Source organism: Hordeum vulgare, chromosome 5H (genome assembly GCF_904849725.1).
Source record: "Hordeum vulgare subsp. vulgare chromosome 5H, MorexV3_pseudomolecules_assembly, whole genome shotgun sequence".
Classification (NCBI taxonomy): Eukaryota; Viridiplantae; Streptophyta; class Magnoliopsida; order Poales; family Poaceae; genus Hordeum; species Hordeum vulgare.
Genome location: NC_058522.1, coordinates 365801927 through 365827283, shown reverse-complemented (window position 1 = coordinate 365827283; position 25357 = coordinate 365801927). Strand labels below are relative to the sequence as shown.

The following is a 25357-nucleotide window of genomic DNA, read 5'->3' as shown; positions in this document are numbered from 1 at the left end:
TGTGAGGAAGCTTTCGAAATACTAAAGAAGGCCTTGATAACTGCACCTATTGTTCAACCACCTGACTGGAACTTTCCCTTTGAAATCATGTGCGACGCTAGTGATTATGCTGTTGGTGCTGTTCTAGGACAAAGAGTTGACAAGAAGTTGAATGTTATTCACTACGCTAGTAAAACTCTAGGCAGTGCCCAAAGAAACTATGCCACTACGGAAAATGAGTTTTTAGCAGTCGTGTTTGCATGTGAAAAGTTCAGATCTTATATAGTTGACTCCAAAGTCACTATTCACTCTGATCATGCTGCTATTAAGTACCTTATGGAGAAGAAGGACGCTAAGCCTAGGCTAATCAGATGGGTTCTCCTGCTACAGGAATTTGATTTGCATGTTGTTGAAAAAAAGGTGCTGATAACCCTGTGGCAGATAACTTGTCCAGGCTAGAGAATGTCCTTGATGACCCATGACCTATTGATGACAGCTTTCCTGATGAGCAATTAAATGGCATCCGCACTTCACATAGTGCACCGTGGTATGCTGATTACGCAAACTATATCGTAGCCAAATACATACCACCTAGTTTCACCTACCAGCAAAAGAAGAAATTCTTCTTTGATTTGAGACACTACTTTTGGGATGATCCCCACCTTTATAAGGAAGGATTAGATGGTGTTATTAGACGTTGTGTGCCTGAACATGAACAAGGACAGATCCTGCAGAAGTGTCATTCCGAAGCCTACGGAGGGCACCATGCTGGAGATAGAACTGCTCATAAGGTATTGCAATCAGGTTTCTATTGGCCCACTCTCTTCAAGGATGCCCGTAAGTTTGTCTTGTCTTGTTACGAATGCCAAAGAATAGGGAACATCAGTAAACGTCAGGAAATGCCTATGAACTATTCTCTTGTCATTGAACCGTTTGATGTTTGGGGCTTTGATTATATGGGACCCTTCCCGAGTTCCAATGGGTACACTCACATCTTAGTTGTTGTGGATTACGTCACTAAGTGGGTAGAAGTATCCCCACTAGAAATGTTGATCACCACACCTCTATTAAGATGCTTAAAGAAGACATTTTCGCAAGATTTGGAGTCCCTAGATATCTGATGACTGATGGCGGTTCACACTTCATTCATGGTGTTTTCCGCAAGATGCTTGCTAAGTATGATGTCAACCATAGAGTTGCATCTCCTTATCATCCTTAGTCTAGTGGTCAAGTGGAGTTGAGTAATAGGGAGATCAAATTGATCTTACAAAAGACTATCAATAGATCTCGAAAGAATTGGTCTAGTAAACTTGACGATGCACTATGGGCTTATAGGACTACTTATAAGAATCCCATGGGCATGTCGCCATATAAAATGGTTTATGGTAAGGCCTGTCATTTACCTCTTGAGCTAGAACACAAGGCTTATTGGGCAATCAAAGAGCTTAACTTCGATTTCAAACTTACCAGTGAGAAGCGGTTGTTTGATATCAGCTCATTAGATGAATGGAGGGCCCAGGCATATGAGAATGCCAAGTTGTTCAAGGAAAAGGTTAAGAGATGGCATGATAAAAGAATACAGAAATGAGAGTTCAATGTAGGTGATTATGTCCTGCTATACAATTCTCGCTTAAGATTCTTCGCAGGCAAGCTTCTCTCTAAATGGGAAGGTCCTTACGTTGTCGAGGAAGTATATCGTTCCGGTGCCATCAAAATCAATAACACGGAAGGAAATTTTCCTAGAGTGATAAATGGGCAAAGAATCAAGCATTATATCTCTGGTACTCCCATAAATGTTGAGACCAATATCATCAATATCATAACTCAGAGGAGTACATAAGGGATGTTTATCTGCCTGTTTCTCACCCTGAAAACGAAGAGGTATGTGTTTCAGTAAGTAATTGGACTCCGAAGCTTTTCCAATAGTAAATTTCCTCCGTTTTGGAATTTTTGGAAAATTAGAAAAAGAAAAAGCAGTCCAGAGAGTGCACGAGGCGGCCACAAGCTTGGTAGCCGCCACCTACCCCCCTGGCGGCGGCTACAGGGCTTGTGGGCACCTCGTGTGCCTCGCGGACTCCGTTTTCTTGCGGAGCACTCCTTCTGGTCTAGAAAAAATCATTATATATACGCCCGAGGGTTTTGATCTCCGTATCGGGCAGTTTTCCTCTGTTTTTGTTTCGAGCCTGTTTCTGTTGCAGATCTAGATCGTCATGACTTCCCCAAAAGCTCCTAAGGACAAGATCTTCGAGAAGGTCATCAATCCCTATCTCACGGAAGTGCTGAAACATCCTCAATCTATCAAGATGAGCGAGGGGATGTTGCACATCCGTGATGTTGAGGGGCCTAAGAAGATCGGAAGCATGGAGACGAGGCTCGAAGCAATGGAGCAACAAGTCTTCAAGTGCCAAGGGATGATGGAGCGTGGACTCAACGCCAACCACATGATGATCACAGAGTTCACCAGCAAGCACAATATGGATGCCATTGACATTGGGAAACATCTCTCCAGGCTCTGTGACAGGGTTGATCAACTTCAGGGCCAGATCTATGACCTGCAGAACCAAAACTGTGAGTATGAGTATAGATTTAAATCAATACGGTTGGCTACAGATTTGAGGATTCCGGCGACTCGTTCATCCTGCCATGATAGAGCACCTATGCCTTGGAAGACGGAGGATCAGACTACCTCAACAACTCCACCACCAGCACCACCAAAGGAAGACAACTAAGCATTGGTATGGGCAATCCCCTTGGCTTTTGCCAAGCTTGGGGGAGTTTCCTTGGTATCGTATCACCTTTATTTCTTTTGCTTTTACCTTTGTTTTAGTTCTTTCATTTTCAGTTTTTATTTCTTCTCTTAGTGGAATAAGTCTTTAGTGTTTAGTTTGAGTCTTTTGCTTTGTGTCTCCCCTGATGTATTCGTGCTTGCGAGCTATATAATAAAGAGTATCTTAGTCAAGGGCTTTGTTTTGTGCCATGATCAAAAGTATGAAAAGAATGATAGCATGAAAGATCATGAGATGATCTTATGGAAAGTGATAGCTTCACATATAACAAGTATGATGATTGGAACTTGTTGAGAATAAACCAACATAGACCTCAGTCATTGTTGCAATTAATAAGAAGTAATAAGGAAAGAGAGGTTCACATATAAATATATCATCTTAGACACTTTCTATAATTGTGAGCACTCACCAAACTATTACATGCTTAGAAGTAGATGTTGGAAAAGGAAGACAACATAATGAATTGTGTTTCCTTGGTTCCAAATAATGTTATATGATTATAGATCCCTTAGCATGTGACGATTGCTTCCACCTCATATTAGCCAAAACTCCCGCACCAAGTAGAGATACTACTTGTGCATCCATAAACCTCCAACCCAGTTTTGCCATGAGAGTCCACCATACCTACCTATGGATTGAATAAGATCCCTCAAGTAAGTTGTCATCAGTGCAAGCAATAAAAATTGCTCTCTAATATGTATGATCTATTAGTGTGTGGAAAACAAGCTTTATACGAACCTGTGATGAGGAAGTTATAAAAGCGACAGACTGTATAATAAAGTTCTTTATCACAGGAGGCAATATAAAGTGACGTACGTCCGCACTAAGAGGACACGCATCCAAACCTCAAAAGCGCATGACAACCTCTGCTTCCCTCTGCGGAGGGCCTTTCTTGTACCCTTACCTTTTGCCCTTGTAAGAGTCATGGTGATCCTCACCAATTCCCTATTTTGCCTTTGTCTTGGCTACCCTCTCATGCTTGGGAAAGATCTATATTCATATATCAACTTGGAGATGAGTACTTATACTTTATTATTTTTTACTTTACCCTTGAGGTAAATGGTTGGGAGGCAAAACTATAGGCCCCTATCTTCCTTTATCTCGAGCTGAAACTTTGATACCATGAGTACCACATGAGTTGTAACAATTGTGGAAAACAAAAGAGATGATTGAGTATGTGGGTTTGCTTTACAAGCTCTTATTTGACTCTTTCTGATGTTATGATAAATTGCAATTGCTTCAATGACTATGGACTATTGTTGGCTACTTCTCGGTAAGGTTTTTGTTTCATACTTTACCTTGTGAAGGAATTGTTACTTTCCCATAAGAATCTTTATGATATATTGCTGTTCTATGTGTGATCATGATGCCCTCATGTCCGTATTATGTTTTATCGACACCTTCCTCCCTAAACATGTGGACATGTTTATGGAACTTGGTTTTCGCTTGAGGACAAGCGAGGTCTAAGCTTGGGGGAGTTGATACGTCCATTTTGCATCATGCTTTCATGTTGATATTTATCGCTTTATGGGTTTTTATATTACCTTGTGGTACCATACTTATGCCATTTCTCTCTTATTTTGCAAGGTTTCTTTGAAGAGGGAGAATACCGGGAGCTGGAATTCTGGACTGGAAAAGGAGCAAGTCTGAGTCCTGTATTCTGCACAACTCCAAATGCCCTGAAAATCAAGGTGGAATTTTTTGGGAATATATAAAAAATATTGGGCGAAAGGAGTACCAGAGGGGAGCTACCAGGGCCCTACAAGCCTGGTAGCCGCCCCCCTGGTGGCGGCTACAGGGCTTGTGGGCACCCTGACGGCCCACTGGCCCCCCTCTTTTGCTATATGAAGGGTTTCGTTGCAGAAAAAATCAAGGTGGAGCTTTTTCGTGGATTCTCCGCCGCCACGAGGCGGAACTTGAGCAGATCCAATCTACAGCTCCGGCAGGACGATCCTACTGGGGAAACTTCCCTCCCGAAGGGGGAAATCGTCGCCATCTCATCACCAACACTCCTCTCGTCGGAGGGGAGTCATCTCCATCAACATCTTCATCAGCACCATCTCCTCTCCAAACCCTAGTTCATCTCTTGTAACCAATCTCCGTCTCGCGACTCCGATTGGCACTTGTAAGGTTGCTAGTAGTAATGATTACTCTTTGTAGTTGATGCTAGTTGGATTACTGGGTGGAAGAGTTTATGTTCAGATCCTTGATGCTACTCATTACACCTCTGATCATGATTATGATTATGCTTTGTGAGTAGTTACTTTTGTTCCTGAGGACGTGGGATAAGTCATGCTGATAATAGTCATGCGAATTTGGTATTCGTTCGATATTTTGATATGTTGTATGTTGTCTTTTCTTCTAGTGGTGTTATGTGAACGTCGACTACATAACACTTCACCATATTTGGGCCTAGATGAAGGCATTGGGGAGTAGTAAGTAGATGATGGGTTGCTAGAGTGACAGAAGCTTAAACCCCAGTCTATGCGTTGCTTCGTAAGGGGCTGATTTGGATCCACTAGTTTAATGCTATGGTTAGACGTTGTCTTAATTCTTCTTTCGTAGTTGTGGATGCTTGCGAGAGGGGTTAATCATAAGTGGGATGCTTGTCCAAGTAAGGGCAGTACCCAAGCGCCGGTCCACCCACATATCAAACTATCAAAGTAACGAACGTGAATCACATGAACATGATGAAACTAGCATGACAGAAATTCCCGTGTGTCCTTGGGAGCGTTTTTCCTCGTATATGACTTTGTTCAGGCTTGTCCCTTGCTACAAAAGGGATTGGGCCACTTTGCTGCACCGTTGCTACTACTTGTTACTTGTTACTTTTCACTTGCTACGTTTCACCTTGCTACACCATCACTTGTTACCGCTACTTTCAGTGCTTGCAGTTATTACCTTGCTGAAAACTGTTTATGAGAGCCTTCTGCTCCTCGTTGGGTTTGACACTCTTACTTATTGAAAGGACTACGATTGATCTCCTATAATTGTGGGTCATCAGGTGTGCATCCAATTTGCTTTCTCATGAAGACCTTGGGCATTTGAGGACGCCCATCATCGGAATATCCAAGCGAAGTTCTATAATAAAAAATGCCCACTAGCATATGGAAGTGATAAAACAAGAGACTCTCTATATGAAGAACATGGTGCCACTTTGAGGCACACGTGTGGTAATGAATAGTAGCAAAGTCCCTTCTCTATATTTCTTTCATTTATTTGTTTATTTGTTTATTATTATTTTTCATGGTGGGCTTTTTTTTTTCTTTTTTTTGCGTCCCTCATTTTTTTTATTTTTTTATTTTGATGGCGGGCTCATTTGGTCTCCCCCATTTTTATTTCCTCACAAGGACACTGCTCTAATAATGATGATCATCAAACTTTTATTTACTTACAACTCGATATGAAAAACTGATAGGATGATATGACTCTATATAGATGCCTCTGGCAGTGTACCAGGATGTGCAATGATGTAGCGTAGGAAAAGACATCAAAAAATAAATGAGCCATGTAAATATCATGCTAGCTATCTTGTGATCATGCAAAACAATATGACAATGGAAGTACAAGTCACATGAAATGACGGTGGAAATTGCATGGCAATTATGGCTATGGAAATGCCATGATAGGTAGGTATGGTGGCTATTTTGAGGAAGATATAATGAGTCTTATGTGCAGCAGAGTGTATCATGTCACAGGGTTTGGATGCACCGGCGAAAGTTGCACCAATCCCCGAGGTGAGAATGGGCAATGCACTATACCGAAGAGGCTAGCAAATATGAGGAGGTGAGATTGCGTATATCCATGGTGTCACATTAGTCATAAAGAACTCATATATTTATTGCAAAGTTTTATTAGTTTTATCACAAATCAAAGTACTACTTGCATGCCCCAGGGAGAGGGTTGGGAGGAATTAACCATCGCGCGACTCCGACTCGAAACAACACTAGAATTTCAACGAGGAATATAAATGCTCAGACATCATCACCATGCCCTTTTAATTTTAGATGAACATGAAGTTAAACTTCTATGAATCAACAATGATGCACTTACACCCTTTCACATTACCTCATCAATATCATTAACCCATAGTTTCTCTATAATGTGCTACATGAAGGTTTTGATTATCACTCCTTGAATACCTACTATTTTGTGACTAGTCTTATAACCCTATGCAAATTATTGTCACTATTTATTAACTCTCAAACAAATATAAGTGAATAACAAGAGTTCAGTTCTTTCTAAAAAAATACCTGGATATGCTCTAATAAATATAAGCGAATTAAAAGAGCATTCTAAAATAACGGTTTTCTACAAGTAGAGAAACACACATCCAACTTCAAATGATATAAGTGAAGCATATGAAGCATTCTATAAAGCCATACTCAAAAGATATAAGTGAAGTGCAAAGAGGATTCTATAAATCAACCATGGACTTTCCCATACCATCATGGTGCATTGGTAAAAGGAAAAAAAGGAACACGACGCTCCAAGAAATTACGCATATCATGGAGCCTAACCTTCACAAACTCGGTCAACCGATGATCCAAAATTCCCTCTTAGATGCTCGAGAACATGGCGCATAACCGCCTGGAAGATACGCAGTCTTCAAAGGTAAAAAGCATCGGTTCCACACATGACAATACTTCCACTGATGCTCAATCACTTTTGGCTTTAGGTGTTTGGGTTTAGGGTTTTCCCTCACAAATGATTCTCTCAAAGTCGTCGGAGGAAGGGTTGCTCTAAATGACACTCAATCAATCAGCTAGTGGTTGTGGGGGCAGCTATTTATAGACAGGGGTGCAACCCGACATGATAAGACATAAATGCCCCTAATTATATGACCGTTGTAAGGATAAGATCCTTTGGACAGCTGGCGCTAAGCACATCAACGGTCGGAATTTCAAACTTTAAAATCCTTAGGGCTATTAGTTTCCTCACGATAGGCAATTTGCACTAGCAAAATCCTAACTCCTTAGTCACTACAATTTCCTCACACACCATATAACTTCTTCTCTGTCACTTAAGAATTTGACTTCAGTGTAAGATATTTCTAAAGACTTCACTCGAAGGACTGGGTATGTGTAGGTTTTGAGATGAGCATCACTTGGAAATTTTCCTTAGTATTACCTCGATCCCCTTTCACAGTACGGTGTTTCCGATGACTCAAAAAGAGGAACATAAACTATGAAAACATAAGTTTTCAAGCTTCATAGTCCTCGCATCAATATCTTCAAGGTCACACCAATTTCCTCATATTCAAAGTCTTCAAGAAGAGCTCCAAAGTCTTTAGATGAAGACATACTTTTTTAGGGGTCGGCTTCCTTCGGTTAAATCAAACTTCTCATGGACTTATAGGACACATGTACACTCACAAACACATTATTTCCTTAACCTATAAGTTTTCAGTACACCAAAATCGCCAGGGGACCATAGATGCACTTACAACATATCATACACATATTGATTGAGCAACTCAAATCATCAGAGTCGCGCTTTCATAACCACAATCATTGGCAGTACCACTGCCTCCACTGTTGTCCACTGATTCCCCATGATAGATCCACCTCGTATAGTTCTTGAGCATACCCGTGATATTTACGTGATATCTTACATCAACTATAGTTTGATGGACCCCATTACGACAATTTTGCATTGGCACAACATATCTTCGACCCATTTTTGTGAGCAAGCGTGAATTGCATAAACCAATTTGTGTCAGCTATGTATGGTGGGGTCGGCTTCGGCTCATTAATAATCCATCTACAACTAATTGTCGGCACAACATGAAAATTAAATATATCGCACCTGAAATTTGCTACGATGTGTTTCAATAAACAGATTGCACGTGAAATCACCTTTGTTTCAGTCTGCCGTAGTTGTGTGTGTCTTTTCCTTGCACCAGCGGCACGTGGCCTCGGCAAACGTTGCAGCCATGTTCACATGTCCGTGCTGGTCTCTCGACTCGCCAAGGACATGGTAGAAGAGGAGGGCCCTAAACCGACGTTCCCAATTCCTTTGTTAGGAGGGAACTCGACAATCCCAATTCCAAGTTCCCGCTATTATAAAAAGCGATCTCGCTAAATGAGTCAGCTGGAAACAATTACTTGATATTTTTATATTTATGTTTGCAAAAAGGATCGAGCGACATTTACTGTGAGAGTGAGACTCGTCACAGAATATGCACATGTCTAATGATGACCAAATACGTCGCCAAAAATCAGGCCAGAATGTCACCAAAGTTGTTGAGGGCACTGCCCTGGGAGGAAACAACTCATGACGGTTGACCGTCACATTAAATGATCTTAGATGACGGTTTATCCTTCTTCACTAGGGTTTTTGTCACGGAATAACACATATTTTGTAGTGTGTCACCTCGATGAAGCTGACAAAGGAAGCTTCTCTGATCCTGGCATTGCCAAGGAACATGGCTTTGGTTCTATCGGGCAGGAGTGGCATCCACCGAATCAAGGAGTGATTAAGATGAACACCGACGGAGCTATAAGCTTTGATCAAAATTGCAGCATGGCTGACGGTGTTGCTCGACTTGCACTGGCTTGCTTGGTGCTTGGTGCAAAACCCATATGGGTGTATCACACCCACTTAGGGCCTGCTTGGTTGGTCGTTTTGGGCCTAAATACATTTGTAAAATATACACACGTAAAAAAGATACAGATGGGCTGCTTGGTTGGTCGTTTTTGGGCCGTAAGATTTACACTGGTATTAGAGTTTACACCTGTAACAGGCCCGTATTCGATACAGACCAGGTCCCGTCGTTTTTCTCCACACCCCGTCGTTTTTCCTCTCGCTGGAAACCTAGATCGGATCGAGGAGGGTGCGCCGCCGGGGGCGCCATCGCCGGTGTCCGCGAGGCGCGACGAACCGACGACGAGGCGAGGCGCGACGACGACGAGGATTCGCTCCTGACCTCGATGAAGACTCGCTCACGACGACGGCAACTCCCTCCTCCTCCACGGCCTACTCCAACCGCGACGGCGACTCCCTCCTCCACGGCCTACTCCAACTGCGACGGTGACTCCAACCGCGACAGCGACTCCCTCCTCCTCCACGGCCTACTCTCCTCCATCGAAGGTATGTTCCTTCCTCTTCTGGCCTCCTCTACTAGAGTGATCGGCACCTCTTCTTTTTTCCTCCGGGATGGCAGCGCTCCATGGCCCGATGCATTTTAGTCGAACCTCTAGGCATGCGGGCAAGGCCTCCTTGGCGAGTGGATTCAGCGCATCGGCAATGACGCCCATGGGCACGAACTCCCTGGCGAGAACCGAATCAACAGGAGGTGTCTGAACCGTGCAGTAGAGAACCGAATCAACTCTGAATCAGAAACATCTGATTCGGTGGAAGGTGTGCATGCAACAGCTTAACCGTTGTTTAAGCAAGGCCCAAAACGGTGGCCTTGCTCACCAGCATGATATGTTCCTTCCTGCTCACCAGCATGATATGTGGGGATGGCAGAGGTTGACAGGATACTAGTGTGCTATTAAAATACAAATATAAGAATCTGAATACTAGTGTGCTAATAACAATCATAGTTCCTTGTTCATAGTTCCTTGTTAGTATTCAGGTTCGGTCATTTGGCAAGGAACTAATGTGCTAGTGATCCTTTTATTTTCATTGTCATAACATAGATTATATACACTGTTGTATTTACTTTGAAGGAGAGTTGAGGTATTTATTTTGTAATCTCTTCTCGCTAGATAATGGATACGAGTAACCATGATGATGGATATGAGTCATGTACTGATTCTGAAGAAGAGGAGGAGGAGATGATGTTTCCTGTCTTCCCAACATTATATTGTATATCTTCTAGGAGAGAAAAAATTCCAATGAACACATCCATTCTTACGGGAGCTAAGTATATCCGAGAAATATTGGATGGCCACCCTCAACGGTGCCTTGATATTCTTAGGATGGAATCCCACATCTTCCAAGCTCTATGCGACCATCTTAGATCTAGAAAACTTCTACGAAATTCAAAAGGAGTCAGCGTTGAAGAGCAACTAGGGATGTTTATGTACATGCTTTCCAGGAATGCGAGTTATCGTACGCTGACTGATAGATTTCAGCACAGTCCGGAAACGGTGCATAGACATATCAATGGATGCTTCAACGCTATGAGTTCATTGGCGTTTGACTTTATCAAGCATGGTTCGCTAGATACTCATTGGAAAATATCAACAAATCCCCAGTTTTGGCCTTTCTTTGAGGTACACGCCATCCCTTGATATGTACTTTAGGATTTATATCATCCCTTAGTATCATGTATAGTGACCATAACTTGTTTAATGCAGAACTGCATAGGGGCAATAGATGGGACTCATGTTCCCATGACCATAGCATCCAATGAGGCTGCTCCATACAGGAATAGAAAGGGGACCCTCTCCCAAAATGTGATGGTCGCATGTGACTTCGATCTCAACTTTGTTTATGTGTCAGCTGGTTGGGAGGGGTCTGCCTCAGATGCTGGAGTACTGAAATCTGCCATTCAATCTGGTTTTCATGTACCTCCGGGCAAGTACTATTTGGTTGACAAAGGCTACGCAAATACGCCACAGTTTCTAGCTCCGTACCGTGGAGTCCGTTATCATCTACAAGATTTTGGTAGAAGTGGTCCTCGTCCAAAGAATCCGAAAGAACTTTTGAATCTAAGGCATGCCCGCCTAGGGAACCATATAGAGCGCACGATTGGTGTCTGGAAAATGTGATTCCCTATTTTAAAAGTTGGCACACATTACCCAATTGCACTCAAGTCAAAATTCCTATGGCGGCAGCAGTATTTCACAACATAATCCGGAGTCACAGAGGTGATGAACAATGGCTAGATACACAACAAATGCAGATTGATCCCCTTTTATTTGTCACTCTTCCTGATGGAGATGACAGACCTCGACATGTGACTACACCCTCAAGCAATCAAAGGGACCTTGGTAATTCCATGAGAGATGAAATTGCCAACAGGATGTGGACGGACTATCAAAGAATTCTAAGAGAAAGATCGTCACGGAGATCTGTTGGCTAATGAATTTAGTTTTTATTTCTATCAAAGTAATTTATTGTAATGATGTGGAATTTGAGATATAATATGACATTTTAGTTATGTTATTAGGATTTTGCATTTTCAGATTCTTACTTGATGTGATTTTGCATTTTCAGATTCTTATATTTCTTAATGTTTGAGTTATGTTGCTTGATGTTGATTTATTGCTAAAGTTACATTGTCATAGGTTCAATATGACGCAAAATAGGGCTAAGTGGACAGCAAGATATGAGAAAGGTCTTGTCGAGATACTTACAGAGTACAATCTATCTCATTATCGTGGCCAAAATAGGTGGACTACTGAAGGATGGAATCAAGTTGTTAAAGAATTGAACAATTTATATCCAGAGGCAAGATTTACCAAGGATCAGGTCCAGGATAAGGAAGCTCAACTGAAGAAGCACTACAAAAATATCAAGTCCATAGTCAACCGTTCTGGAATATCGTGGAATGATGTTGCATGTGTGATTAACACAACACCTGAAAAATGGGAGGAGATCATTGCGGTAAGTTTTTATTCCTTGTAGTGCATGTACTTTCCTTTGCCTATGCATGATTTGCTCAACCTTTCTATTGATTATATAGGAGGATTCAAAGCTCAAAATGTATGAAGGAAAAAGTTTCCCCTTGTATGAGGCATTGGGTGTGCTCTATGAAGGGCGCATTGCTCAAGGAAGGCATTGTCTCACATCAAGGAAGCCTCCGACTATCACAAAATCAGGTAGCAACTTTGGAGCAAAGAAGAAGATGGTTGCCAGCTCCAGCAAGAGAAATACAAGAGATCGAAGCGATGACAGCATGAGGACTCCTTCGATAATTGACATCAATGATATTCCTGCATGGGATGATGTTGATGGAGATGCTGAAAGAGAAAACACTGTCCGTGACGAGGAAGAATTTGGCAGTGATGCTGATGGAGACCATCCACAAATAAGTGAATCAAGTGCCAAAGGAAGGAGACCCAAAAAACAGAAAAGTGCCACATCTGTACAACGCCTTGAAGATTCAATGATGGCGTATGTGAATTTCAAGAAAGAGCAAGATACTAAGAAGGAGAGAGTGTCACAACAAGGAAAACAACCCTCAATTACAGAATGCTTGGAAATCTTGAATGATATGGAAGATGTGCCCGACGAGGTGAAAATCTTTGCCTCTGATGTTTTCAAAGATGCAGCAAACCGTGAGATTTTCCTGGGTTACAACTCAAGACTGCGGGGTATGTGGTTAAAGAAGGAAGTCGACAAGATCAGTCCTCAGCCTCCTCCTTGTAAGTCCCATAAAACTTGGTTTTCTGCATTTATTCTCCCCACTAAAGATAAGTTTCCAAGGCTTATTTGAGCGAGTATTTCTTTGCAGCTCGGTTTTCACCTGGCGATATTCCTTCAATCAATCTGGTGCTTTGATCATAGGTATTGTCCTTGCTCCCTCCCCTCTCAAAGATGCTCATGCCTATATTAATGAACCGGTTGGACGAGAGCGTGAGCATGATCTTTAATCAGTACTACGTCCCATTCTAAAAGAACCTTGTGAAGTTCAGGTTGCTAGTAGTTCAGCCATTTCTGTTATCTAATTTCCGAAGTTTACTGCATCGGCATGAGCAGGTTAAATTGGTTGTTAATGTACTTCACATGACTGTCAAGTAGACAAATGTTCATTTACTCTACCATGTGTTAAGTAACGGACCTTCAGTTTCCTATTTCAAATTAGATCAATATATTGTTAACGAACTTTGTTGTTTCGAACCAGTTTTTCTTCCTAGAACCGAATTTGTTTTGCATATATGTCTATCTGAAATTAGTTTGTTTGATTTTGTTGTCCTTCTCTTAATGTTTTGCGGGTATTTTTTATATCCTAGACTCGGCAGCTAGCTCAAAACTGTGCAAAAGTTGGCCAGCATATATGTTTCGAACCAGTTTTTCTTCCTAGAACCGAATTTGTTTTGCATATATGCGTACAAGTATCTTTTGTAGGGCTGTGAAACATATAAGCACTGAATTTTGTTTCTTACTGTCAAGAATTTAAGATGGCAATTTGTGTGGTGGACTGCATGCCAGCACTTCATGTTCCGTTTATCTACACGCATTTTCCGTTTAATTGTTTTATTGTTGCAGTGGCACTTTAATTGTCAAGCTATATCTGCATTAGTTCTGTGTATACTGAACTTGAATGGCATGTGCAGTGTCGAGATCGTCATGGCCTTTGAGGAAGAGTTCAGCTTCGAAATCCCCGACAATGAGGCAGAGAAGATCGATTCCATCAAATCAGCAGTTGACTTCATCACATCGCATCCTCAAGCAAAGTAAGATTTGCTTGCAGGAGTTTCTTGGTTCCTCCTTTGACTTACACATTGTCTCGAGGATGAATGCAACCGAAAAAAGACATGTTTTTTATGTATTTGCCCAGTTGGTGAGAATGGTCTTAGTTTGCTCCGTTGATTTTTGGCAAGTCCTTGTTTTCTCCCCCCATCTACTGCAATAAATAATGATACACCATTTGGGTGTGGATCTGTGATTTTATTTGCTGGAGGTAACAGCACGACAGAGTTGTGATGCTGGATGTGCGCCTGTGCCCTGGCTCATGCTAATTTGTGGGGAATGAGAACTCAAATTTATGGAAGTACAGTCAGTACGAATGACCTGAATTTGCAATGTTACCACCGTACCTAAAAGTTTGTGCTTTTGAAAATTTAGGCTATGGCAGCCAGGTTACAAGGGTGGGAGAAAAACAACAATCCAAACGGAAGCTGGGAAGCGGAATGGAAATACAATCATGACATGTATTCTGATTGTAGGCTAGTATAATACAAGTGTAAAATATTACAAGTGTAGAAAAAAACAACGTTCCAAACGCAGCCTTATATATGTGTGCAGCTTTGTCTACAAGGGATGGTGCGCCGCTTGCAAAAATTGTGTGGCCTTACCCATATGATCATGAAGGTAGACCGACCAGAGATGGTTGATCTTTAAAACACTCGTCACAATTCTCGTTCGGTTATGTCTCTTATTTTTTTCACAATTGAAGAGCTAGCTAGATATTTTCTATTATTTGACATTTAACATGTAAATCTTTCAATGAATGTTCCAGCGCATCTTTGCGCCAAGCGCGCTTGCATACTGAACGTGGCCAAGAGGTAGCACGATGAGACTCCTGGTTCCCTAGTGACAAGTCTTGCCTAATTGTACGAGAGATGCCTTTGTTTGAATAAAGCTTTCCAAATTGGCCGAAGAAAAAAGAAATGCGAACTACAGTGCAGCTTTCGGCCTAACAGTGGAACAGTCGGTTCCACGTGTTTATACTCGGCCTCACGAGGTCAGACAGCAGTGCACGTACTCCCAACACAAAAGCATCGGCCTGACGTGTTTGTTTTTAGAGATTTTTTGATGTAAGGACTAAAAGAAAGTCTAAAAAAATCTCATGTGAAACAAATAGGAGGAATTTTTAGGAACTAAAAGGGGTATTTGAGACTATTTGGAAAAGTCCCTGTGGAGGGTCTTTTTGACTTTTTTGACACTTTTTTCAACAATGTACCTACTTTTAACATGTCATTGGGTAACATCGTCTTTTTGCATGTCATTTAATGACTTCTAGTCCCTATTTAGTCGTTGGAAACAAATGGATAGGGACTAGAGACTTTTAAGTTAGGATTAAAAAAAGTCCCGGAGTTCTCAAACAAACAGGCATGATTAACGAGACGCAGCTGCAGTAACAGCGGTGGTTACCAGCCGCTTTTACAGAAAAGCAGCAAGCCTAAGCCAACTTAAACCCCGAAATAAACAAGCGAGGAAACGAAAATAAAACGGGCTTTGCTGTCCCTTTCCTCCTCCTTCTTAAGCAGCAGCGCCTTCCTCCTGCTCCTCCTCCCCCTCAGCCCCCACGCATACGCACCGTGCAGCGGGAGCAGAGCGCCGCAGCGTCACCTCGGACCACCGAGGGCTGCTGGCAGGCAGGGGGGGGAGCTCAAAAGGCAAACAAGACTCTCTCTCTCTCTGCTTTCTCCCCGTTTGAGGTTTGACCTCTCCTCCAGCTCCAGAGGCCCCCCGCAAGTCTCTCGCGACGACCGTCGCCGGCAATGGCGGCCGCCTCGGAGGAGTCCGTCAAGCAGTTCTCCGCGCTCATGGAGCAGCGTGAGTCATCTCTTGCTCCTCCCTTTTCCATCGTTCGTTTCAGGGAAGGGAATGGAATGAAAGCGGGCCTTTCTTCCCTCTTTCCATTGTTCTTGCTTCGCTGAGATGCGCCCTTGCTTTCCTGCAGTGGAGGAGCCGCTCAAGACCACATTCCAGGTGCCGATCTGCTCCGCCGTCCGCCCTTGCTGGATCTCTCTTCACTCTGCTGCATATTTTTTCCCTGTTTTGGTGCTGACGTCGCCGGACATGCGTCGGTCGTAGCTGAATTACGTCTAGATTGTGCCTCTGTTGTCGTGTGCCGGTTTCCATTCCCGGTGGATTTTTGGGGTTGCTTGCCGCGCGGCCTTCTCGTTTCGCTCGGTTCGTCCTTAGGCAGATTCGCTGGCTTCGTAGCAGCTGGTTAATGTTTGGATCTTGCAACTTGTCTTCCTCTCCAGAGCTCAGCCGAGGTTTCGATTAGCCTTGTTCTTGCTTCAAAATTTCGATCAAATCCGAGAGATTTTCTTTGCCATGTGACTTTCTCTTAGCTCATTCCTTGCTCCCGTTCGTAAGAAAAACATCTTGTCCCGCCACTTGTTAGCAGATGATGAAACGTTTTGGATCTTCAACAGCTTATTATACTTTGTGATTCCGAGCTTAATTGTGCTTCTGGTTCTGTTTCTTGCTTCAAATTCTCTTATTAGTTCTTATCATGTCACTTCGGTGTTTTTAGCAAGGACCCTTTCCTTTCCCCCACCCATACAGCTGACGTTTGTGTGCCCTTCGTCACCATGATAGAGATCCGTAGCTAAACTATGCTTTCGGATCACTTCTTATTTCATTTTTTTATTCGCGTCAGTGGCATGGAGACATTTTTCTTTCCTTCTCATTAGATGTGGGAGGCGCCAGCACTTTCCTCGATCTAAAAAAGCACCACTACTTCCGTTAGGTCCTAATTGCGATTTCGGTACTTATGCTATGGACGGGAAGAAGAAGAAGAAGAAGAAAAAAAGAACGAAAGAAAGCAGCTTTGGTACATCAGACACAACTGTTTTGTCGGTGCGGCGCCTCCCATGTTCGTTGTTTGGAGCTCCAACGCTGTTTTCCTTTGTATTCAAGTCGTGCCTGCCGGCTTGCTGGAGTGTTGCTTCCAAGCACGCTACTAGAATGGACAAAGACCTTGCGAGGTCAAGCACGCCACGAGCCCATGATCGCACTGGTAGGAGAGCTAGCTAAACTGTGCAGTCTGCACCGTTTACTACTCCACACGCGAGGACTAAACTAAACTTTGGCTACCATACGTATCCAGGCAGCGTGTGGAGCTAAGCGGGCGCGAGTTAATGGCCGGAGAAGTTGCCGTCGTTTGATCTTGACGCACCTTGTTTTTATGTGTTCTTGACTGTTCGTGGGGGGGAGGTCTGAATCGGCGATTTGGACTTTTACTCGGTCCATGACAAGTCCTTGTCCTGATGAGTGTGATCGCCTTCGTGGACCTGTTTGGATGCGCTGATGGGTCGCAATTCGACATCTCCACTGAGAAACAACAGTTTCCTTTATTTTCTTATCTCTTCTGCGCGGTGGGATCACGATATCGGTAGCGCCTTTTTCATGATTTTTATACCGTATAGTGTTGCGTTGCCGACCGGCTAGTTTCTGGCACTATTGTTTGAGATTAAAATTCTTGGTAGGGGTAACAAATAGTAGTGCTTAATTACTGTCATGTGTACAGAATGTGCACCAAGGATATCCAAGAGGGACTCTGCTGCGTTTTCTAAAGGCCAGAGAATGGAACGTCCCCAAGGCTTATAAAATGGTAAAGCTTATTACAGAAGCTTTATATGGTGTATTGTTGATGAAGCAACTTGTTATCTCCAACATAAAGCATCTGATTGTTCGGTGCAGCTAATGGATTGCTTGAATTGGAGGCTTCAGAATGAGATTGACAGCGTTCTAGCCGTAAGTGCCTTTTACTGTCAACAAAGTCTTGCTTTTAACAGTTTACAGCACTTTCTCCAAGTGACACAAACTTTGTTACAAAATGATCACAGAAGATAGGAAGAAAATGAACTAGAATAAAATAACAGTTTATCGGTCTGCATGCTCTTACATTGGTAGCAGCAATAGGCATCACCTTCTTCTCATCGTGCACACGTACTGTACTACTGTTGTTTTAGCATATGTTGTTCCTCTGACCAGCAACCACCATTTTCTTTCGATGCAGAAACCAATATTGCCCGCTGATTTGTATAGATCTATTCGTGATACGCTACTTGTTGGATTAACAGGATATTCCAAGCAGGTACAATAATCAGGCACATTTTTGTCTTTAAATTTCCATGCTTTTGATGGTACCATTTTATCAGTTCCTGCTGATTCATTTGTTGGAACAAATGGTTATGAACAAACATTACAGCTCTGATTATATTTAATACTGGCAATAATATGCCTTCCTTTAGTCGGGCAACTATTCAGATGATGTTCACAAACCATTTTTTCCATTTTCAAGAAGTTTGCATTGTCTGTACGAAGTGATGACCTTGCTCTAATTTCTTATGGTTGCCTTTTGCAGGGTCAACCTGTCTATGCATTTGGTGTTGGACTCAGTACCTTCGACAGAGCATCGGTAGGTGTTAAGTGCTAACTGTATTGGAATTCATAGTGTTTGGTATTAAATCCAAAATATTACAAGGGATTATACTACTAGTTCTGAGTTTGAGTTGCAGTAATCAAGTGCTAACAAGATTAATGATCAGATAAATGGAATATTTTTCTTGAGACGTAGGACTGTCGGTTAGCTACTAATTAGAACAATTAACTAACAGGGACACACAATACTATTTTTTGACTTTTTCTTCTTCTAAAATATCTCATTCATTTTGCTGCAGGTGAACTACTATTTGCAGTCTCACATACAGATGAATGAATATCGAGATCGTGTTGTCCTGGTGAGTGCTTTTCTATTCATTATTCATACTCCTAGCACAGGTTTACCTAAACATATACTAAGTATATTTGTTTCTCTTCATTAGCCAGGTGCATCTGAGAGGTCCGGAAGACAGATTAACACCTGCTTAAAAGTTATGGATATGACTGGCCTGAAGCTTTCTGCTTTGAACCAAATAAAGGTAGGCTATTTCTTTCATTCCTAAATTGTCTTTAGAATTTTGGTATAACTTCTGAAGGATCTGAACTGAAGTGTCCATAGTTTCTTGCATCTGTTTTCTTTTAGTAACATATCTGAGTGTAAACATTTGGTAACTGTCCTAGAATGCATCTACATGCCATCAAGTTGTCTGGAATAATAGGAGTTGAAGGGGAAATAGAATCAAGAATGCAATATCATGTTCAGAATCGAGTTCATTTGTAATGACAATTTGCAATGAGTGATATGAAATTTGAAGGAATGCATTACTGAGGTGACCGGAAGTAACATTATTAGTATATTGCTCTGTGTTTGGAGGTCCAATTGTTCAACTAAAAGAAAAGATTTGGAGTCATGAAGACTGAACTGCTCACAGAAGTGATTTATGAACAACTCTACATGCCACTAAGTAAATAAATGGCCATCAAGTTGTCTTGGGCCTGATAAAATCTCTCATACTTTTGTTCCTCCATCAAGTATCTGTGGGCCTGATAAAATATCTCATACTTTTGTTCCCTCGTTTGCTTCTCCTTCTACTACCATCAATTTTTATTTAATTTCTTGCGGCCATCCTGTCCTGAACCTTGACATCGGAGTTGTCTATTCCGAGTGAGGTGTCAGCTGGTCAGAAAGTTATGTGCATATTGCTTAATGGGGCCAGGGATAGTGTTGGACTACCTAATTATGGTTCGTCAGGTGCGGTGTCATGGAATGACATATCGTTTTTCTTTCTCAAACACGACGGCATATAGTATTTATTATGTAATGTCAATGAATATATTTGGACCAAAAGATACACAGCCTTCTGTATGCATCGATTGATGCAGAGGCCGGGGGTTTAACCTCCTTTTCCAAAAAAAAAGAAGATACACAGCCTTACAAGTTAAGAGCATTTTAAAACATAGAACATTTGGTCTAGCTATGCCAGATTTTATTTTTGTAAGAGATGAGTTTTACAGAACTTGAGATCCAGTCCAACTTTACTACTGGATCGAGATTCATGCACTTAAGGGCACCATATGTGCCTGTCAGAACCTCCATAACATGAATCTAGGATGGAAATTACCTGATACCAGACTGAGATCTCAATTTTTGCTGGTTGCCAATTACACTGCTGTTTTGATCTAGCGATCCATGGGTTGCCCTTGCTTGTGTTTACGAATTGATTTTCCACCTGCCAAGTGTATTTAGACAGTTCTTGAGGAAAAATAATATTTCAATATTCTTTATCAAATATTTTGTACATAATGCAGATGTTGAGCACGATAACAGCTGTTGATGACCTTAATTATCCTGAGAAGACCGAGACGTATTACATCGTGAACGCTCCATATGTTTTTTCGGCATGTTGGAAGGTCAGTGCACATATACTTGATTCATTTTTTGGCTGTTGGCACAGTTACTTCTTTGTAGTAAACTGATTGGAGTTGCTGTTTACTGATGGTTAGGTTGTGAAGCCTCTTTTACAAGAACGAACTAAGAAGAAGATCAAAGTCTTGTATGGCCCTGGAAGAGATGAATTACTGAAGGTACATATATATATTCTTAATTAATCTATATTCTGAATGGTAGTGGGCACAACATTACACACCCATCTTATATTCTTTCATACGTAGAATAGAACACGCTTCCTATCGGTGCGAAATCGAATAAACTGAATGGAAAGAAGTGCTAACAACTGTGGCTTCCCGACTTTTTGGAGTGGTCCAGTTGATCTAACTTTGTAGCTGCTAATGAGCCCCAGCCAGCCATGATACATTGGCAAGTTTCTGATTAAAACCTAATGTATTTGCTGGCAATTGCAGGTGATGGACTACGCGTCGCTCCCGCACTTCTGCAAGAGGGAAGGGTCCGGTTCAGGTTCGTCGTCGGACGAAGTCGACTGCTACTCGTACGACCATCCTTTCCACCAGCAGCTGTACAACTATGTGAAGCAGCAAGCTGCGAGGAACCAGGAGGACGGCGCCGGCCCCGTGAAGCAAGGGTCGATGCATGTGAGGGTGCCGACGCCGGACCTGGAGGAGGCCAAGATCATGGAGACGATCCAGTCGGAACTCCACAGCCTCAAGGGAGGTGACGGCATTTCCCGCTCCTTCAACAGGATCACCATCGAAGGCCCGTGAGTGATGATCGGAGCCGATCCATGATGATCGGAGCGCCCGAGATCGCGCCGCGGAGGGAGGTAATCGCTTATCGCTATCTTATTTGACGCCAGAAGATTTCTCTGGGGTTTATGGCGGTTCTTGCTTGCATTGTAACCGCTGGCTGCAAGGCTCGACTAGGATCATGTCGGTAGAGGAAGTAGTAGCAGCAGTAGTAAAACATCGGATTCTAATAACCGAGTTGAGTCTGTATCGTGTTGTCGTAAGATGGTGGTAGTAATTTAGCTATGATTAACCCTGCTAATGGATGTAATGTACCATTTGCGCGTTACTGTTTCCATGCTTCTCATGGCAGGGAAGTGTCATCATGTTTCCAGACATGAGTGGCACGAGCTCTATCTTCTATGTATCGTATCAATCAGTATATATATAATATATGTATGTGTATGTAATCATCTGTGTCTGTGTCTGTACTGTGTTAAAAAAGAGAAAACTCCTGCCTGCTTCTTGTTGAGGAAAGAAAAAGAAATGCACTGAATCAGATCTTGGCCAAGCGCTGATAACTGCTCCCTCCCTCCATAATTAGACGTGCGTTTTGGCTGCCCGCGGTTACCGCAGCGAGGCAGCGTATAAGATCTGCGTCTCCTGTGTCACCTTCCATTCACCTCACCTCACCTGGCTAGCAACAGAGACCAAATCTGTGCATCTTGCGACGAAGCCGAGGATGGAGCCGGCGGCGATCATGACGGTGACCGGCGGCGTGCTGGGGCCGGTGTTCGTGCTGCTGACGCGGATCCAGCCGGTCGTCGACTTCTTCCGGCGGCTCTGCGACTGTCTCCACCACCCTAGCCGCCGCCCCGCCAGGCCGGTCGTGGCGCCGTGGAAACGTCAGGCTGCACAAGAGTGATACAGTATTATTTTCTATGGAATTTCTTCTGTTCGAACGGAAAGAGATAGGCGTTGACCGTGGATGGATGGATGGATGGATGATTGAACCATATGTATACGTACGTGACTGCATGTTCTTCTTTTAACGTGTGTACGTACGTACATACATACGCCTATGGGAACAAAAAATGCTATTCCTACGCTCAACTTGTACAAACAAATTAAGTGCTGTGAGAAAAAAAGCAATAACTGTCTGAAAGTAAACATGGGAATAACCGACAGCAAATTGTTGGGTATACTAGCAATTTTTTCATGACATTGACCGTATTAAACATATATTGATATTCGATCACATAAGCACATGCTACATAAAACAGTATAGTACGCCTAACACAAAAATAAATAGAAGCAGAATAAATGTGTTATATCCTTTGATATGTCAGTGGACCGTAATAGCGGCGGCAGTCTCCTCGTCCGTCTTGTCAGGAGCGTCCTTCTTGACAGCAAGTCGGTCAGCTTTGGTGACCATGACAATGACGAAGACAACGCGAACGTAGACGATGTAGTGGAAGCAGACGAACAAAGACGATCAGTCACGTATGAGACGCTTTTCAAAAACTTAATCGTCTCTTTTCCGTACAAAATCTGAAGAGACGGATTTTGGAGGAACGCTCTTCCATCAACCGTGTACACGATGGATGGAATGGGATCACCAGCGGTCCGCAGTAGCAAAAAAAAGAAAAAGAAACTAACGGTCCGTATGAAGACAGAGCAGATGCAATCCGTTGACGGCCAGACTCTCCATCTCGGATGATCTCCACAAATGGGAACTGGAAGGGAAATAACGGCTACCATGTCATCCTCAACTCAAAACCCATCGGATGGCCTCGAGGCATACTTCATCTGGCACGATCTTTTCTTTTTTATAAGCAATATCTTTTTACGCCAAATAACGTGATGTGCACAATACCTACTTACTCCCTCCGTTTCTAAATATAAGTCTTTTAAGGGTTCTACTAACGAATTACATACGAATATATATAGACATACTTTAAAATGTAGATTCATTCATTTTGTTACGTATGTAGTTCCTAGTAGAATCTTTAAAATGACCTATATTTAGTAACGGAGGGAGTAGTTCTTTATAGGAAAACATGTACAGCAACCTAATATGTGTTTTTTTCTCAGCTTGCAAATCACCATATATAGTTTTTTAGCAAGTCCCACATGAACCCGAGATCACGAAATCCACCATATTCCTGAATTTTGAAACTAATAGGTATGTTTTCCTGCATATTATCATATAAGGGTTCACCTAGAACCTGTATACTTCTCACCCCCACACTAGTATTTTTTTTCTTGCACCATCTCCCGCAGGGTCGAGCTTGTGTCACCTTTGATCTGCATGATCCCGTTGAAGTCTTCCACTCGGACCGATTAAGGGGTGACCTAAGGCCACTGCCCGACCTTGAAAGGGTTAACTCTGGGGTTTGGACGGGGGGTTGGGGTCTGGATCGTGTTGGTGCTATGTGACATCTAGCGTTTGTGGTCGCTCTGACCCATACGCCCACCTCGATGACCTAGGTTCAAACGATGAAGAGGAGGAGGAGGAGGAGGAGGACGACGACGAACTAAACTAGGTCGTACTAGCAATGTCGGATAGTTGCATATTCTGAAAATGCCACTTAACGGCATTTTAAGCTGCAAAATATATGTAATGCGGGGCATTTTGGCATTACATATATGCAATATAGTTGTTAACTAATATAGTATAGTTGATAAGTATCGTGTTGATGCATGTATTTAGTTAGATTAAACTGAGCTTAAATTGCCCCAAATTTGAAGGAAATGATTAAAAATGAAGGCAACCATTTGACAACTCTATATTTACGCACATGCCTCACAATCTTCACTTGATATCATGGATACCGATCAATGATATCATGAGTTAGTCTCAGACACATCACACAATACTACCTCCTCTGTTTCATAATATAATAACATTTTACTTAGCATCTTTTTATGGATGAGTTGAACAGAAAGTCGGACCGAACACGAGAGGGATCATGGAGAGTGAATTGCAAAAAACCATCACATTTAAAGTTGTCACCTCAATTTGCCACCACATTTCTAGCACGTCACAAAAATCTACCAATTTCCCTATTAATTTTCTCAATAAACTCAAATGACCGATTTGAAGCAGTTAACCACGATTTCTGACATGGGTGGCTCACCGATCATGTGCCACGTCAGACAAGTGAGACGGCAAGGGGATGACGGCCGTTAGTGCTAGCTAGTTCAGCCCGAGCCCTCCCACTGTCTCGCTCCATCCCTTTCCTCCCCATCTCTCTCTCTCCATCCATGGCGGCGGCGGCTAAACCTAGTTGTGAGGGTGATATGGTAGGTGACGGAGGGATGTGAGGCCATGGTGACGACTTCTCTGAGGTGGACAGCTAGCTCGGTAGTAGTAGCTTACCGACGCAATGAGCTGCTTTGCCAGAGCGGTCCCATCCGCCCCTTCACCGTCGGAGTTTGATATCGAGCGGCGGGCGGAGGCGGCCCTAGCCCGCAAGATAAGGGCTTCCGGCGTTGGGCAAGGCCATCCGTGGGCTTCTGGTTTCGGCTGCATCTGGTAAGTCTTTCTGCTCCTCCCTCTCTTTGTTTCATTTTAGGTTTTGTCTGATTTAGGGTTAGTGATTATTTGATTTATATGGATTTGTAGTTAGGGATTAGGGTTTGTGACACGAGGTTAGGATATGGAGTAGTTACAGTGTAGGGTTAGTGATTGTTTTATGCATAGTTACATTGATTGACTTGTTGAATTACATATATTTAGGTGCCATGTAGTACTTATGTTTACTAAAGGGAAAAAACATTTTTGTTTCATCTTAAGTAATGGATGACTACATGCTTAAATTCTAATAATTAATAGACAATTAAGGCTACTGAGCCTAACCTAAGATATTTGAACATGGGAAGCTTTGTTGAGGAACAATTACCAATAGACTAGGTTGGGAAATACAACATAATTAATATAGATGAGGCTGGGGTATTGTTTCCCTTTGAAAAAGGTAACAATGAGGAGATGTATGTGGTGCCTATTTGTACTACACAACTAGGTGGAGATCTTGTTTTTTTTGTCAACACACAAGGAGCATTAATTTATAAAAGGGCAAGGGCAAAGAGACAATACAAAAATACTATGGCCCCTCCGATGATGAAGGATTTGTTGATTTCAACTAGTGTGAGTATAAACAAGGCTACATGCTCATGAGAAACTCTCCTTGAAACTATGCTTTACT

General features: G+C 42.5%; 1 protein-coding gene across 1 annotated transcript; it reads left to right on the top strand.

Annotated features, from left to right (window-relative positions):
* Positions 1-15623: 15623 nt before the first annotated feature.
* LOC123399773 (SEC14 cytosolic factor-like) lies at positions 15624-21619 on the top strand. Its single transcript, XM_045094156.1, has 11 exons — positions 15624-15944; positions 16072-16100; positions 17653-17736; positions 17826-17879; positions 18145-18222; positions 18493-18546; positions 18809-18868; positions 18953-19048; positions 20319-20420; positions 20514-20594; positions 20871-21619. Exons 1-11 carry the CDS (start codon positions 15890-15892, stop codon positions 21186-21188), a joined length of 1011 nt encoding a protein of 336 aa, XP_044950091.1. The 5' UTR covers positions 15624-15889; the 3' UTR covers positions 21189-21619.
* Positions 21620-25357: the final 3738 nt, after the last annotated feature.

Excerpts from the sequence above, each read along its gene's own strand:
- LOC123399773 (XM_045094156.1), top strand. The coding sequence starts at position 15,890 with ATGGCGGCCGCCTCGGAGGAGTCCGTCAAGCAGTTCTCCGCGCTCATG. Across the intron at positions 18,223-18,492 it reads TAACAGGATATTCCAAGCAG|GGTCAACCTGTCTATGCATT; the intron begins GTACAATAATCA and ends TGCCTTTTGCAG. Across the intron at positions 18,869-18,952 it reads ATCGAGATCGTGTTGTCCTG|CCAGGTGCATCTGAGAGGTC; the intron begins GTGAGTGCTTTT and ends TCTCTTCATTAG.